The sequence below is a fragment of the Mustelus asterias genome, unplaced genomic scaffold (genome assembly GCF_964213995.1).
Source record: "Mustelus asterias unplaced genomic scaffold, sMusAst1.hap1.1 HAP1_SCAFFOLD_1684, whole genome shotgun sequence".
Lineage (NCBI taxonomy): Eukaryota > Metazoa > Chordata > Chondrichthyes > Carcharhiniformes > Triakidae > Mustelus > Mustelus asterias.
The window spans coordinates 24,642-43,260 of NW_027591629.1; the positions used below are offsets into that span (position 1 = coordinate 24,642).

General features: G+C 45.1%; 1 protein-coding gene across 1 annotated transcript in view; it reads right to left on the minus strand.

Annotated features, from left to right (window-relative positions):
- Positions 1 to 14,926: 14,926 nt before the first annotated feature.
- LOC144488589 (phospholipid scramblase 2-like) overlaps positions 14,927 to 18,619 on the minus strand; it is a 30,087-nt gene continuing 26,394 nt past the window's right edge. The window contains exons 7-8 of the mRNA XM_078206645.1: positions 15,246 to 15,300; positions 14,927 to 15,143 (exon numbers count right to left, since the gene is read on the minus strand). Of these exons, the coding sequence (XP_078062771.1) occupies positions 15,271 to 15,300 (30 nt within the window). The 3' untranslated portion in view covers positions 14,927 to 15,143; positions 15,246 to 15,270. The remainder of the gene's footprint in view (positions 15,144 to 15,245; positions 15,301 to 18,619) is intronic.

An 18,619-nucleotide genomic window follows, 5' to 3' on the forward strand; every position in this document is an offset into this window, starting at 1 on the left:
CTTTTCAAGCCTGCTTTTCAATATTTCAGGACTTCACCTTCCCTGGAAGGTTTCGCTAGGGATTGCAGCACAGTAATCCCTCATTTGCAAGGCATTGGGTCTTTGTATCTGATCCAATGGGGCTGGTGTACTCTGCTGCTGGGATCTCCTCTGAAGAGGAAGAGAGGGACAGGAAGGCGAGGAGGCCAGGTTAGCATGGCAATGTCCCAGCCAGAGAATTTTAAGAAATGAGGCATGGGCTCAGTTGGTGCAGGGCCAAAAGGGAATGCAGGGTCAAGGTGGGAGGGTTTACCGAAGACGGCATTACCCAATGGCTAGGGCGTACAGACAGCGCTCCAAATATCTGAGGTCCATTGTCACAGGAGTCTCTGCCCCTCCAGGGATACAGTGACAGCAACATGTCACATATGTCTGGAAATCGCTTCTAACCCGATGGGCAAACACACCATGGCAGTGGCTTTGAAGATCACAGTGGCCCTCAAGTTCCACGTATCCAGTTCTTTTCAGGGCTTGGTGGAGGATCTGTGTGGTGTCTCTCAATCAGCTACACACAAGCTCATGGCTGATGCCATCTCTTTACATATCCGCATGTTCATCCACTAGCGGCACGGTGGCACAGTGGTTAGCACTGCTGCCTCACAGCACCAGGGATCCGGGTTCAATTCTGACCCTGGGTGACTGTCTGTGTGGAGTTTGCACATTCTCCCTGTGTCTGCGTGGGTTTCCTCCTGGCGCTCCGGTTTCCTCCCATAGTCCAAAGATGTGCGGGTTAGGTGGATTGGCCATGCTAAATTGACCCTAGTGTCAGGGGATTAACAGGGTAAATGTGTGGGGTTACGGGAATAGGACCTGGGTGGGATTGTGGTCGGTGCCGACTCAATGGGCCAAATGGCTTCCTTCTGCACTGAAGGGATTCTATGATTCCATGAGACCTGGGTTTGATTCCCAGCTTGGGTCACTGTCTGTCGGGAGTTTGCACGTTCTCCCTGTGTCTGCGTGGGTTTCCTCCGGGTGCTCCGGTTTCCTCCCACAGTCTCAAAGACGTGCTGGTTAGGTGCATTGACCCGAACAAGTGCCAGAGTGTGGTGACTAAGGGAATTTCACAGTAACTTCATTGCAGTGTTAATGTAAGCCTACTTGTGACTAATAAATAAACTTTACTTTAGCGGGCAGATGGGGCGAGCCAGGCAGTGAGAGAATGAGACTTTGCTCTGTTGGCTAGGTTCCTCTCCATTCAGGGTGTAATAGGTTGTACTCATCTGGCCATCAAGATGCCAGCAGGTGAGCCAAGATGGTGGACTCTTTGGCGGAGACTGAGGAACATGTCAGGAACGTTACACCGTGCTTGTGGTGGTGCTAACATCAGGATATATCAAAGATGTGGCCAAATGTTACAAAAAGCAGATGAAGTGGGCCAAATAGACTGGCCAGTTAGGAAGATGGAATGTGTGTGGATGTACTGGTTCCACTGTCAACACAAGGCTTCAGTACACTTCTATTAAATTTCATACCCCCGTGGTGAAGGATAATTGCCCTACAGGATTGTAAGTCACTGGGGAGTATCAGTTAGTTGTTGCCTTTGCTGGGTGCATTGGTTCATTGGGTAAAAACTGTCATCAACAACATTATGCAATACCCAGGGGCATTGGGAAGGATTAATAATTGGCCCAAATCTGTCTTTGTTTGCAGCAGCGGAACCTTATTGACGTCCCAGTACAATACCCGATGGTACATTTCCAACATTATGTTGTCAGGTGCAGCGTGGGCCCAATGGGTGGCTCTCGGACTCAATGACTCCATAGTCAGAGAGGCTGTAACAAAGTGGATTCCGGCTTAGATACGGAGTCAGAAATTTTCTGTGAAGATTGAATCAACAGTGAGCTGCATAAAAGGGCAGCAGGGCACAGATCTGATTACTTCCCGTCTGTTCCCACAAAGTACCTCACTCGCACTGACTCCTCCACCCTGAACCCATGTCCCCAGACATTCTCATGGAGGCCATGTCATATTTGCGGATGACCTTGTTGACTTGCCCTCTCCCAATCTCCAGCCCCCAAACTCTCCAAGATCTCAGCGCTTCTCCATCTCTGGCCTATTTGACCACCGATTTGAACTGGGGGATGTGCTTTCAACTGCCGAGGTAATATGCTGTGGGATTCACTTCCTCAACTTTCCTGCCTCTCTACCTCTCTTTTCACACCTGGAAACCCATCCCCTTCACCAAATGTTTGAATTCTACTGATGCATTTTGGGAGCTCAAACTATCTTAAAGGTGTTAAAAATTGAAACGTTTCTGTTGCTGTTGTTGGAGAGACTCCAAACAGCAGACAGAAAGGCTGGTGAAAGCACTGAGCATATTGCTTTAAGAATAATTGAATCATAGAACCATAGAATCCCTAAATTGCAGCAAGAGGCCATTTGGCCCATCGAACCAGACCGACTCTCTGAAAGAGCATCCTACCCAGGCCTTCCCCTCTGGCCTATCCCCATGTTAGCGTAATAGCAAGGGTAAATGTATGGGGTTATGGGGATAGGGCCAGGGTGGGATTATGGTCTGTGCAGACTTGATGGGCCAAATGGCCTCCTTTTGCACTGTGGGATTCTATGATCTATGATAAACCTTCACATTTTGGGACACTAAGCATCAATTTAGCATGGCCAATCCATCTACCCTGCACATGTTTGGACTGTGGGATGAAATCGGAGCATCCAGAGGAAACCCACCCAGTCACGGGATAACATGCAAACTCCACACAGAGTCACCCAAAGCCGGAATCGAACCCAGGTCCCTGGCGCTATGAGGCAGCATTGTTCACCACTGTGCCACAGCGCTGCCCGTAAATTCCAGTGGTGACCAGTTCAGTGTGGCATTTGCGGAGTTCAGAGGGCAAATTGCTCATTTCACTCCACCCGTGGGTCATAGGTGACCCGCGAGGATCAAAGAAAAATAAGTCAAGTGGCAAATATTACAAACAACATCAGCCTCCACCTGTATCCCGCTGCTATCTTTAAATATTTGTAACTGAACAGTTCATTCTCAGTTAAACCTCAATTAAAAGTTAACACATTATTATCTCTGTGCTCAGTAAATCTCCCTGCAATCGTCTACAACAAATCTCAGCGTACTCTGTCACAATTAAGGTTGGATAAAATGCCAACATATTGAATGCCTTAACCATCCAGTGAGCGGTGGAATATATTGCTCTCTGCGGGAAGGTGGGGGAAGCTATAATGAATGAGAAGTGTGGGGTGTAGAGCCTGTCATCTTCCCAACTCCCCCAACTAAGTCTAATTCATTTAAGGGATGTGGGCATCGCTGACTAGGCCAACATTTATTGCCCATCCCTAGTTGCCCTTGAGAAGGTGGTGGACAGCTTTGGCGAGTCAAAGGGTGAGTTACATGCCACAGGATTTCTAGCCTCTGACCTGCTCTTGTAGCCATAGTATTTATATGGCTAGTCCAGATCAGTTTCTGGTCAATGATAACCCCCCAGGATGTTTACAGTGAGGGATTCAGTGATGGCAATGCCATTGAATGTCATAGAGTCAAAGAGGTTTACAGCATGGAAACAGGCCCTTCGGTTCAACTTGTCCATGCCGCCCTTTTTTTTTTCAAACCCCTAAGCTAATCCCAATTGCCCTCATTTGGCCCATATCCCTCTAAACCCATCTTACCCATGTAACTGTCAAAATGCTTTTTAAAAGACAAAATTATACTCCCCTCTACTACTACCTCTGGCAGCTTCTTCCAGACACTCACCATCCTCTGTGAAAAAATTGCCCCTCTGAACACTTTTGTATCTCTCCCCCCTCACCTTAAACCTATGCCCTCTAGTTTTAGACTCCCCTACCTTTGGGAAAAGATATTGATTATCTAGCTGATCTGTGCCCCTCATTATTTTATAGACCTACAAACACTACAGCACAGGAAACAGGCCCTTCGGCCCCCCTATAAGATCACCCCTCACCTTCTATGCTCCAGAGTAAAAAGTCCCGGTCTATCCAGCCTCTCCTTATAACTCAAACCATCATGTCCCGGTAGCATCCTAGTAAATCTTTCCTGCACTCTTTCTAGTTCAATAATATCCTTTCTATAATAGGGTGACCAGAACTGTACACAGTATTCCAAGAGTGTCCTTACCAATGTCTTGTACAACTTCAACAAGACATCCCAATCCTGTATTCAATGTTCTGACCAATGAAACCAAGCATGCTGAATGCCTTCTTCATCACTCCGTCCACCTGTGACTCCACTTTCAAGGAGCTATGAACATGTACCCCTAGATCTCTTTGTTCTGTAACTCTCCCCAACACCCTACCATTAACTGAGTAAGTCCTGCCCTGGTTCAATCTACCAAAATGCATCACCTTGCATTTATCTAAATTAAACTCCATCTGACATTTGTCAGCCCAGTGGCCCAATTGATCAAGATCCCGTTGCAATCGGAGATAACTTTCTTCACTGTCCACTATGCCACCAATCTTGGCGTCATCTGCAACCTTACTAACCATGCCTCCTATATTCTCATCCAAGTCATTAATATAAATGGCAAATAACAGTGGACCCAGCACTGATCCCTGAGGCACACTGCTGGTCACAGGCCTCCAGTTTGAAAAACAACCCTCTACAACCACCCCGAAGCCAATTTTGTATCCATTTAGATTCCTCATCCTGGATCCCGTGAGATTTAATCTGATGCAACAACCTACCATGCGGTACCTTGTCAAAGGCCTTGCTAAAGTCCTTTTGACAACATATACTGCACTGCCCTCATCTACCTTCTTGGTTACCCCTTCAAAAAACTCAATCAAATTTGTGAGACATGATTTTCCACTCACACAGCCATGCTGACTGTCCCTAATCAGTCTTGCGTCTCTAAATGCCTGTAGATCCTGTCTCTCAAAATACCTTCCAACAACTTACCCACCACAGATGTGAGGCTCACTGGCCTATAGTTCCCAGGCTTTTCCCTGCAGCCCTTTTTAAACAAAGGCACAACATTTGCCACTCTCCAATCTTCAGGCACCTCACCCATGACTATCGATGATTCAAATATCTCGGCTAGGGGACCTGCAATTTCCTTCCTAGCCTCCCACAATGTCCTGGGATACACTTCATCAGGTCCCGGGGATTTATCTACCTTGATGCGCTTTAAGACTTCCAGCACCTCCTTCTCTGTAATATTTACACTCCTCAAGACATCACTATTTATTTCCCCAAGTTCCCTAACATCCATGCATTCCTCAACAGTAAATACTGATGAGAAATATTCATTTAGGATCTCACCCATCCCTTGTGGATCTGCACGTAGATGACCTTGTTGATCCTTAAGTGGCCCTATTCTTTCCCTTGTTACTCTTTTGCCCTTTATGTATTTGTAGAAGCTCTTTGGATTCTCCTTTGCCTTATCTGCCAAAACAATCTCGTGTCCCCTTTTTGCCCTCCTGATTTCTCTCATAACTCTCGTCCTACACCACCTATACTCTTCAAGGGATTCACTTGATCCCAGCTGCCTATGCATGTCATGTGCCTCTTTCTTCTTCTTGACCAGGGCCTCAACATCCCGAGTCATCCAGAGTTCCCTTCTACCAGCTTGCCCTTCACTCTCAGAGGAATGTGCTTACCCTGAACCCTGGCTAACTTTTGAAAGCCTGCCACTTACCAAACATCCCTTTGCCTTCCCACAGACTCCCCCAACTAACTTTTGAAAGTTCCTGCCTGATACCATCAAAATTGGCCTTGCCCCAATTTAGAATTTTAACTTTTGGGCCAGACCTATCTTTCTCCATAGCTATCTTAAAACTGTCAAGGGGCAATTATGTCCAGTTGAAGATGGTCATTAATTGACACTTGTGTGGGATGAATGTTACTTGCCACTTGTCAGCCCAAGCCTGAATGGCTTTTCTATCCCTGACACCCTGAAAACTGGCATTGATACTTGCCTTTCTGAATATATTCATTGCTTTTCTTGGGAGTAACATTCTTTATGAATTCTGTTAAGGAGAATGGGGTCAGTTGAGTAACGATATAATGAAAGTAGAGTTCCAAGGATCCTTGTCAGCACGGTGGCACAATGATTAGCACTGCTGCCTCCCAGCACTAGAAGCCCGGGCTCGATTCCAGCCTTGGATGGCTGTTTGTGTGGAGTTTGTATGTTCTCCCCGTGTCTGCACAGATTTTCTCCGGCTGCTCCTGTTTCCTCCCACAGAAAGGTACGCAGGTAGGTGGATTGGCCATGATGCGTGCAGGGGGTTACGGCGATAGAGCAGGGGAGGGGTTGGGCCTGGGTAAGACACTCTTATGGAGAGTTGGTGCAGACACGATGGGCCGCGTGGCCTCATTCTGCACTGCAGTGTTCTACAGATCTTTGGAAATATTAAGTATCAATTTGATTTATGTGATTTTTATGGCTCTGTTGCCTCGTTGGCCATTTTAAAAGCACTGAAATAGTTTTAAATATATATTTAATCAGAGTCAGATTTCAGGGATGATGGAATTTTTCTTTTACATTATTAATGATTGATTTCTATATTATTTTTAATGAATAAGCACCCACAATGAATTTCCAAATGAACATTAAAATTGGAATTCAATTGAATTGAATTAATGTAGAAAAAAAAAGTTTCATGGGGATTCCAAAGAAACAAAGAGAAATTATGGTGTAGATGGAGGTTATTTCACCCAAAATACCTATACTGGGATGAAAAGGGTAACCAGCTTTTCCCAATTTCAGGCTCTTGGTATGAATCCTCGTAGTTTACAGCAACTCAACAGCATTTTCATCTATTTTTTAAAAAGATGTGTTGAGGATGTCCTGCCTCTCCCATCCTTTCAAGTGGTGAGTTCCAGATCCCCCCTATACCTCAGGTGAAATCATTTCTCCTGAACACCCTTTCATTCTTCTATCAGTTACTTTAAATCTATCGCCCCTGGTTATTGACCATTTTATTTCATTCATCTGTGGGACACGGGTGACACTGGCTGGCCAGTATTTATTGCCCATCCCTAGTTGCCCTTGGAGGGCGCTTGAGAGTCAACCACATTGCTGCGGCTCTGGAGTCACATGTAGGCCAACCGTGTGAGGCCGGCAGATTTCCTTCCCTAAAGGACATTAGTGAACCAGGTGGGTTTTTCCAACAATAGTTTCATATCATCAGTAAATTCTTAATCCCAGATTTGAACTCAAATTCCACCAACTGCCATGGCGGGATTCAAACCCGGTTCAGCAGAACATTTGCTGTGTTTCTGGATTAATAGTCTAGTATTACTAGACTATTAGGGCGGCACGGTGGCACAGTGGTTAGCAATGCTGCTTCACAGCTCCAGGGTCCCGGGTTCGATTCCCGGCTTGGGTCACTGTCTGTGTGGAGTTTGCACATTCTCCTCGTGTCTGCGTGGGTTTCCTCCGGGTGCTCCGGTTTCCTCCCACAGTCCAAAGATGTGCGGGTTAGGTTGATTGGCCATGCTAAAAATTGCCCCTTAGAGTCCTGAGATGCGTAGGTTAGAGGGATTAGCGGGTAAATATGTGGGGGTAGGGCCTGGGTGGGATTGTGGTCGGTGCAGACTCGATGGGCCGAATGGCCTCCTTCTGCACTGTAGGGTTTCTATGATTTCTATTAATACCACGAGGCCATCACTTCCCCGAGGGAACTAAGTCCCTCTTATCCATCCTATCTAGATTCTGCATAAATTTCATTACTTCATTTGACTCTCCCGCCACCTTCTTCTTTTCTAAAGAAAACAACTCCAGCCTTTGCAATATTTCCTCACTGCTAAAATTCTCCAGTCCTGGCAACACCCCTGTAAATCTTCTCTGTGTCCTCTCTAGTGCGATTATATCCTTCCTGAGGTGTGGTGACCAAACTCGATACCGCACTCTAACTGCGGTCTAACTAGGTTTTTATACAGCTTCAGCATCTGCTCTGTTATTCTGTGCCTCAGCTAATAAAGGACCATGTCCATCTTCGCAGCTATTGTTGGCGCCGACTGTCCCTCCAATCAAGGATACGGTCTACTCAGGGGTTGTGGGCTTCTGCCATGGATCATCATGCGATTGAAGAGGCCAATTCTTGATCCATGGGGAATGATATCCCACGAGGTAGTGGGATCGGAGCGTTGGAATTGCTTCTTTTTCTGTCCTTCAGTGAGACTGCTCTGCCTCATCATTAAGGTGTTTAATTGCCCACTTAACTGCCAATTAAGGCACTCGGGCAAGAAGATTGTCAAAGGGTCTTCCCCCCACATTCTTGATGGTGTTGGATGTAGGAAGGTCCCCACCTGTTACCCTCTTACCTGATTCAATGAGCCCAGCCACCAAATTCCCAACCGGAGAGGGCATTAAATTCTACCCTCAGTCACTGAAATCGCAGAAGTGTAAGGAACACATTTCTCCAGAAACTTTGGTATCTTTTTGCTAATAAACGCATTGGGGTTATGTTTACCAGCTTTCCAAGATTACCCTGAAATCTCCAAGAATTAAAGTTTAACACCTTGTTTACTTCTGTGATCAAACTTTATTAGCTATAGCTAACAACTAAATAACTATTAGTTGTAATAACTAAATAATAACTAAATAATAGTTAATGGTGTTTGACTGGGTATGTTGGTTGGAGGCAATGTGATGGAACATTTTTTTCATTCATTCATGGGACATGGGCATCGCTGGCTGGCCAGCATTTATTGCCCATCCCTAGTTGCCCTTGAGAAGGTGGTGGTGAGCTGCCTTCTTGAATCGCTGCAGTCCATGTGCTGTGAGTTGACTCACAATGCCATTAGGGAGAGAATTCCAGGATTTTGACCTAGCGACTGCGAAGGAATGGCGATATATTTCCAAGTAAGAAGTTTAACAACACCAGCTTAAAGTCCAACAGGTTTATTTGGTAGCAAACGCCACACAAGCTTTCGGAGCTCCAAGCCCCTTCTTCAGGTGAGTGGGAATTCTGTTCACAAACAGGGCATATAAAGACACAGACTATATATATATTTATACTAAACTGACACAGACATATATTTCCAAATCAGGTTGGTGAATGGCTTGGAGGGGAACTTACAGGTGGTGGTATTCCCATGTATCTGCTCCCTTGCCTTTCTAGATAGAAGTGGTTGTGGGTTTGGAACGTGCTGTCTAAGGATCTTTGGTGAGTTGTCTACAGGAATGTTTCCAGGAACTGGAGCTGTCAACAATAATTGGGGCAGGAGTTCATCTTAGATGTTAACAAAAGCGACATTTGGGCTTAGGTCACCTGTTGAAAGGCCTGTTTGATCTTCAACTTCAGTGAGGTGAATAGAGTGGAGTATTGGGCAGGACATGTAACAGGCTGTTGCAATGCTACCTGTTCTATGCCATGGCTCATGATCAAGTTCTATGCCAATATTTTGTGCTGGTGGTATGACCATATGGCAGTGTGTGAGTGTAACAATTTGCAGGAAGAGAAGCTGCTAAAACATTACTGACAACATACATTTGCTGGCTCAATGCTGTTGACAATAAATCAGTATGCAAAAAGGCAGAAAATATCACCTTGATAGCGGGATGTCTCCCATGAAGGGAGCATTCACTTCTTGAATCATTGTCTAATAACCAACTGGGTTCATTCACTATCAGAGATCATTTGAATCCACCCAGATACCTGCACTTGGTCAATTGTAACAGCCCTTGTGTAGAATAATCATGAAATTACTACAGGTTGAGTATCTTTTATCTGTAAATCCGAACACATCCGAAAACTGCACCTTTCTAGAATCTTGCCGATTAGCACAGGAGGTTCCTGGTCTCAGCCGATACAACCCGAACCGACACGAACCTCACCGACTGTGGCTGGCCTTCCGTGTGGGAAGTCTAGTTGTTCATTTGCACTGTTTACCTTGTGAATTTTCTGGTGAACATGTTAAAATGATCATGGCCATAACTTGCTGGTTCCCCAGCGTCCAATTTCGGGGGGTACCCCCAATGATGTGCTGGGGAATCCCTCAGGAAGTCCTCATGCAAGCATTTACCTGACAATTGCCCAGAGGTGTTAACTTCCTCTGGACAATTGTGATGGGCTAGGGACTCATCTGATAGAAGCAATTCAAATCACTAGCTTTGGGTGGTTCCGCCAGTTTTGCCCGGATAGTTACTCTGAAAGAGTTAGAAGAAAAAAAACACTTCTGAATATTTAAAACCAGACCCAGCCTCGCACAGGAAACCCTCCAACACACACAGGGAAATTCCCCAGGGGACTCACCACAGCACCCCCCCTTCCCCACCTTACCGCCCCCTCTAGCTCTGACACCCCGTCAATGCTGCACCGAACCCTCCCCTCCCCTTCAGCTCCAAACCCCCACCCCCACCCTCTGCTCTAATCTTCCAAGAGTCTGTGCAGACTCGATGGACCGAATGGCCCTCCTACGCACCGTTGGGATTCTATGATCAGGAGTGTGTTAAAATTGTCAAGGTTAGAAATACGAAAGGCATGAATGAGGGTTTCAGCAGCAGATGAGATGATGTGGTGGATTATAATCCAAGCCACTTTTTGCATTAATCCCAGTTAAGGCATACCTTTCTGATGATCCCTCTCAACTAGGCTGAGAAAGACAGGTCTGAGAGATGCTAAATGGGCCTGATAGATTGATCTATCTCTCCCCAAAAGGATGGAGTCCGCTTAGAGTCTTACCTTTCTTCAGATAGTCTCTTTAACAAGTCACAGACAGATTAGACTGTCCAAGATGTTATTGGTGTCTGGTAACCAACCTTCAGTAATGTATAGCCACCCCACCAAAGAGGGCACAGATTTGGGTTTTTGACTTAACAATACAAAAGTGTATGTAAGACAAAATAAATTCTAATATATATATGTTTATTAAAGAACAAAACATGCAATTCACAGTGAGAAAAAAACAGATAATTGCGACGTTAAAAAGTTCTGTGAAAAAAGAGAAAATACAATCTTACTTCTAGTCGGGAATTCAGCTTTTAAATTCAATTATTATCACAGTAAAATATTTTAAATAAAATATCCATCGATTACCAAAGTAGCATTTACCTTAATACCTGAGTAAAGACTACAAAGTTAGCAAGATGATTCTGTCCCAGTTAAGGAAAGGATATCACATGGCCTAATAATCTAATAATTATACCTTTATCTTGAGAGATGTTCAAGAGAGTTAAGCATAGTGAAAAATCCAATGTATTCTCTCAATATTTATGGTCTTCCTTGGGGTTGCATAACTAATTTCTTAAATGTAGGGCTGGTATTTTGGATTGTGATCAGGTCTATCCTCTTTATGGTCCAAATATGGCTTGCATCGCCATTAATTTCTAAGAAGATCCAGCCCTCTTTGATTTCTAGGAAAGAAGCTATGAATTTTTAAGTCATGCCTGGGCCTAACTGATTTAAGGGAAGCCAAGCTTGGACTTGTGATGGTCAGTTTTCCATTAATCATGTGTCTGTGTTTTAAGATTATAATGCAGTTCTTGGGTTCGGCTTCAATTCTAAAAATTGTCTTTGGTCCAGTTCTACGATTATCAGCATGGACGCATTGTATCAAATACTAATTGTGGTGGTCTTTCTGAGATTCTGCAAATAAATGTGTAACTCTTGTTTTTTGCTTGTCTGTTGATCAGGGATTCTCTGAATGTTGTCAGGAGAGGCAAACCCTTTCACGCAGAGTCCCTTAGCTATGGAGTGTGAACTGTATTTAATCTTAAAAAAAAAAGAACCCCTTTTAATTCTTCAAGTTTTCATAAACCTTTTAACTTTATAACCCCAGATCTGGCAGGATTTCTTTACACAAATTCCCTTTTAAATAAGTTATTGGCACACTCAAGATTAATCAGCAGGTGGTGCCCAATCACAGAATCATGTCTAACAGTAGAGATTTTGGGTGGGATTTTCCGGCTGCGCTCGCCCCAAGACTGGAAAATCCCGCCCGAGGCCAATGGAACTTTGCATGCTCCATGTCCCACCTGCTACGATTCCCGTGGCTGGCGGGATGGGAAAATTCCACCGTTTGGGTTTTGCAATCACGGATTGATTAAGTACGATCTGGACTCTGCCTATTATGAACAACCAAAAGCACATACTGTCCGATTCAAAAGTCAATCACTGGGGGGATATATGGCTTACATGCCTGGCATTGGCAAGCCCATGTTTGCAGAGCCCAAGTTAGGTGTGATTCCATAATTGGACAGCACTTGTTGAACAATTCTGTGTGCATGACGAGCTACAATAACAACCAATTTAAGATTGTGAAGATCATAGTGTGGTTCCTTTACATTTGCTAGAAGTGATATCTATTCATACGTAGGGATCTGTTCTCTACCATCAAAAGGAATACATTCGAACCTTGTGCCTTTTATGAACGACACAGGGATTTGTGGAGCCTGCAGTTCCTGACATATTTCTCTAGGGCAGCATCTTGGCCAACAGTGTTGACCAATCAGCACCCTTTTGTCCTATAGTACAAATTGCTGTGATCATTTAAAATTTGTCATTCTTGCATTTGTCCTGATTGAGTGCAAGACAGACAGCTTTAGCAACATGCCTCTCTTTTCAACAATATTTCAAGTTCTGTGACACCAAGTGATTGAAAGTGTAGAACTTCAGAAGGATGTCAGCAAGTTGGGGGAAATGGGCAGACAAGTGGCAGATGGAATTTAATACAGAGAAGTGTGAAGTGATTTATTTTAGTTGGAGAGAGAATATAACATGAAGATTACAATTCTAAAGGGGTAGAGGGAGTAGAGAGACCCGGATGTATATGTACATTATGCATTGAAGGCAGCATGACAGGTTAAGAGTGTAATTAATGAAACATAGCGCATCCGAGGCTTTGTTAATAGGGGTGTAAGGGTATAAAAGCAAGGAAATTATGTTAAATTTGTGTAGAACACTGGTTTAGCCTCAACTGGAGTACTGTGTTCAGTTCTGGGCGGCACGCTTTAGAAAAGATATGGAAAGACTGCAGAAAAAAGAATCACAAGAGTGGCCCCAGTGATGAGGAACTACATTTAGGTAGATAGATTGGAGAAATTGGAGCTGTTTCCCTTGAAGAGGAGACAGCTGAGAGAAGTTTTGACGTAGGTATTCAAATTCATCAGGGATCTGGGCAGAGAAGGTAGGGAACCAAATGTTCCCATTGGTGGCCGCATCAAGAAAAAAATGGGCAGGGAATTAAAGTATTTGGCAAAAGAAGCAACGGAGACCCGAGGAAAACTTTTTACATGCAGTGAGTGACTGGAATGTGGGAAGCACTGCCTCAGAGTGTGGTGGAGGCAGGTTCAATCGAGGCAAGGGAATGGAATTGTTGTTTGAAAAGGGAGAATGGGCAGGGCTACGGAAACAAGGGGTGGGGTGGGAGGAGCGACACAGGGTTAATTGCTTCTACAGAGAGCATTTAACGGCACGGTGGCACAGTGGCACAGTGGTTAGCACTGCTGCTTCACAGCTCCAGGGATCTGGGTTCGATTCCCGGCTTGGGTCACTGTCTGTGTGGAGTTTGCACATTCTCCTCGTGTCTGCGTGGGTTTCCTCCGGGTGCTCCGGTTTCCTCCCACAGTCCAAAGATGTGTGGGTTAGGCTGATTGGCCATGCTAAAATTGTCCCTTAGTGTCCTGAGACGTGTAGGTTAGAGGGATTAGCGGGTAAATGTGTAGGGATACGGGGCTAGGGCCTGGGTGGGATTGTGGTCGGTGCAGGCTCGATGGGCCAGATGGCCTCTTTCTGCACTGTAGGGTTTCTATGATTCTATGAGAGCCAGTTAGACACCTTGGACCGAATGGCCTCCTTCTGTGCTGTAACAAGTCTAGGATTCAGTGATTGTTCCCACAGAGAAATCTTGGGAATGACAATAAGTGGCAGATGCCAATGGACTGGCTTCCCTACCGACTTTCTTCTCCTGTCTGTCCAGCTTTGTGCAGGTTTCTCACTATCATTAGGCCCACTGTGTGCATTAGATGTCACCCCATCAATGCTACATTGCAGCATAAACTTTGGAGCTTCTGTCAAACATTTGTAATAAAAACTGTTTGGCATTTGTGGTTTCTGCTTAGGCTGGATGTGCGGAGAAACCAAATTAAATGCAAATTCTTTGGACGTAGAAAAGGAAATTAACCACGTTAGTAATTGCAAAACTATAAAGGCCATCCTCCGCTCTGCATTGTGACTGAATGAAGAACCCAGGCAGGGCTACTGATTTTTCTCTGGAAGTATAATGGCCATAATAAAAACATAAAAACTACCATATTTATCAATTTATAAACATCTCTCGTCAATGGAGGAATAAGGTTCGTGGACAAAGTTATTATCATACACAGTTAACCGTGTACTATTAACGCACACTATTAAAGCATTTTGGATTCAACAAAAGGTTGATGTTAATAAAACCAATTCTGTAGTTCTGGGGTGGGATTCCCCCAACTCCCCCCCCCCCCACTCCCCCCCAACCCCCAACAGTGTGAATGGAAGATCCCACTGGTGTGAAACGCTGGAAAGTTCTGCCCCGATCATGAACTATGCTTGCATTATATATTATTTGAAAATAGACAGTATTCTAAAATGAAGAGCGCAATTAGAAAATACATATCATAACCCTAACCCTAACAGATTGGTCTGATGAGTGGTATTTTGGTGATGTCTCTGTCTTTCGTCCGGAAGAGCTGAGATCAAGAATAGTGCCGCGTGTCATATCTTTGTTCACCTGTTAATACACCCGCTGCCACAGGAAGAATTCAAGGGCATGTTTTTAGCCTACTCACTCCTGTGGCAGGACAGTGCCTGGCAGATGCACACATCTGAATAAATGTGCGCAGGGGACAGTGCAGCCATGGTGCAGACTACTCATCTTTGTGAACTTAAATCTATTTAAATTAATGCACAGAAAAATTGGTTGTGCCGTGCGCAGAAAAAATTGTCCCTTAAAATCTTATACCCCAGAGATTAGCACTTTCCATAAAATTAGAGGCGTTCTCGGCATCAGTCGGAGACGTCACAGCCACGGGAAAGTCCAGTAGGATCAGAACTCAGCCGCACGAGTCAGTAACAATTTGATTTATTTTGTAAAAAAAGTTGGTATTTCTAAAAGCCACAAAGCATGTCCAGTATGAGCATATCTCGAGGGGAGGTGAAAGTGTGCAGACAACCTTTGCAACCTGGTTCAATCTCTGTAAATAAAGTAACAAAGAAGGATATTCATGCTGGGTTCTTGCATTGAGAGAGCTCAAGTGCGGTAAATGAGGCAAAGCAGGAAGTGCACATCTACTTACAGCAGAGGTAGTTTCAGTTCTTTGTTCAGTTGCTTTTCTCAAAGAACAGATAATCCTGGAAAAAAAAACAATTCGGTAAACGTAACTGACTTGAATACATATGAACATACATATGAGCAGACGAATAAGAGCAGAAGTGGGCCACTTAAAGTTTATTTATTATGGTCACAAGTAAGCTTACATTAACACTGCAATGAAGTTCCTGTGAAAATCCCTGAGTCGTTACACCCTGTTAGGGTACACTGATGGAGAATTTAGCATGGCTAATGTACCTAACCAACACGTCTTTCGGACTGTGGGAGGGAACCAGAGCACCCAGAGGAAACCCATGCAGACATGGGGAAAATGTGTTGACTCTGCACAGGGGCTCGTACTGCTGCCTCACAGCGCCAGGGACCCGGGTTCCATTCCCGGCTTGGGTCACTGTCGGCGCAGAGTTTGTACATTCTCCCTGTGTCTGCATGGGTTTCCTCCAGGTGCTCCGGTTTCCTCCCACAGTCTGAAGATGTGTGGGTTAGGTGGATTGGCCATGATAAATTGCCCCTTAGTGTCAGGGGGTCGAGTTAGGGTAAATACATGGGTTATGGGGATAAGGCCTGGGTGGGATTGTGGTCGGTGCAGACTAGGTAGGCCGAATGGCCTCTTTCTACACTGTAGGATTCTATTCTATATGTCCCAAGCCGGAATCGAACCTGGGTCCCTGGTGTTGTGAGGCAGCAGTGCTAACCACTGTGCCACTGTGCCACCATTCAAGCTTGCTCCACCATTCAATAAGATCGTAGTCAATCTGATTGTAACCTCAACCCTGCCTACCCCCTGATAACTTTTCACCCCCTTGTTAAATAAGAATCTAACCAGCTCTGCCTTAAAAGTATTCAAAGACTCTGCTTCCACTGCCTTCTGAGAGAAAGAGAATTCTCCTCATCTCTGCTCTAAATGGGGGACCCCTGATTTTTACACAATGGCCCCACGTATTGGATTCTCCCACAAGAGGAAACATCCTCTCCACATCTACCCTGTCTAGACCCCTCAGGATCTTATACGAATTGCTGTGCATTCTGAAGCAAAATTATTGTGGAAGCACTGTTGCAAAAGGTCCAGGTTAATCTGCATTGTGGTGTACATCACAGCTACTTAATCTGCTGAACGAGGTGATAAATCACCAGTATGACCTTGGCATTCCTCATTAACCAAAAGAAATTGAATGAGAACTCTGAATATAATTCACAGAAACGGCTACATTCTTCAATCCTGACTATTGTCATTTCATAGATGTCATTCCAATGTTTGCAATAGAACTGAAGGCAGATTGCTTCTTGAAGCATTTGATTTATAGCTGCACTTATTCATAACCTTCAATCTTTCCTTAACCACATATTTATCCAGCTCCCTTTAATTGAGTTCATCAAAAATGAAGGGAATGGCCTAGTAGTATTATCGCTAGACTATGAATCCAGAAGCTCAGATAATGTTCTGGGGATCCAGGTTCAAATCCCACTACGGCAGCTGGTGGAATTCAAATTCAATAAAGAATATCTGGAATGAAAGGTCTAATGATGACCATGAAACCATTGTCGATTGTCGGGAAAACCCAATTGGTTCACTAATGTCTTTCAGGGAAGGAAATCTGCTGTCCTTACCTGGTCTGGCCTACATGTGACTCCAGAGCCACAGCAATGTGGTTGACTTTCAACTGCCCTTGGGCAACTAGGGATGGGCAAGAAATGCTGGCCAGCCAGTGATGCCCATGTCCCATGAATGAATATAAGAAAAAATAGCCTTAGCCTTTTTTTTCTAATACTGTATTCAGAAGATCTGCTGTGGAGGACAGGGGGAAATCTATCAATGGTGATTCCCTTGGAAGCCCTCCCGCCTCGGGATCAGAAGGTTGCGAGTTCAGTTCATACTCATTGGCCTGAATTTTCCGACCGCCTCCCCACCATGGGATTTCCTGCGGGGGTAGTGATGAGCTGTTGGTTGCTGGTGGGATCAGCAGGTCTTGCCGAAGTCAATGGCAATTTGCAAGGCTCACCGGCCCCGCCACTGGGGAACCCGCCGAGGTGGGTGGATTTGACGGGACCGGAAAATTCCGCCAGTGGGAAGGGTGAAAGAATTCCACCCATTAGCACGAAATCTGGGCTAACATTCCACTGCGGTACTTAGGGAATGCTGCACTGTTGGACGAGTTGGCTTTTGGATGTGATCATAAAATCCCTACAGTGCAGATGGAGGCCATTCAGCCCATCGAGCCTGCACTGACAGCAATCCCACCCAGGCTCTATTTCTGTAATCCCATGTATTTACTCTGCTCGTAGCCCTGACACTAAGGCACAATTTAGCATTGTCAGTCCACCTAACCCGCACAGCTTTGGACGTGGGAGGAAACAGGAGCAGCCAGAGGAAACCCATGCAGACATGGGGAGAACGTGCAAACTCCACACAGGCAGTGACCCGAGGCTGGAATCGAATCTAGCGCTGTGAGGCAGCAGTGTTAACCACTGTGCCACCATGCTGCCCTTGTTCAGCCTCTGCTCTCCCAGGTGGAACCTAGAAAGATTATCTGGTTCTATTTTGAAGACAAGCAGTTTAGTTCACCCACCCGATATTTACCCTTCAACCAATATCACAAAAATAGATTATCTGCTCATTTACCTCATTGTTGTGGGATCTTGCTGTGTGCAAATTGTCTGTCGTGCTTCCTACATAACATTCCAGCAGTAATTAATTGGTTGAAATGCACTTTTAGACATCCTGAGGTTATGAAAGGTGCTACATCAATGCAAGTACATATGAACATACTAATTAGAAGCAGGAGTAGGCCACTCAGCCCCTCGAACCTTCTCCACCAAGATCCTGATAGAGCAGGTCAAAGATTAGGATTCCTGTGGTAACTCACCTCCTGACTCCCCCAAAGTCTGTTCACCATCTACAAGGCAAAGTCAAAGGTGTGATGGGACACTCTCCACTTGCCTGGATGAGTGCAGCTCCAACAACACTCAGGAAGCTCAATAGCATCCAGGATAAAACAGCCCCGCTTCATTCCTACCCCTTCCACAAACATTCAATCCCTCCACCACTGATGAATAGTGGCAGCAGTGTACCATCTACAAGATACACTGCAGGAACACAACCACCGCGACCCCCCCCCCCCCCCCCCCCCACATTGATTCTTTCAGCAGCACCTTCCAAACTGTGACCACTACCATCCAGAAGGACAACAGCAGCAGATACCCTGTGAACACCATCATCTGGAGGCTCCCCTCCAAGACACTCACCATCCTGACTTGGAAATACATTGCCATTCCTTCACTATTGCTGGATCAAAATCCTGGAACTCTCCCACTAATAGCACTGTGGGTGCAGCAGTTTGAGAA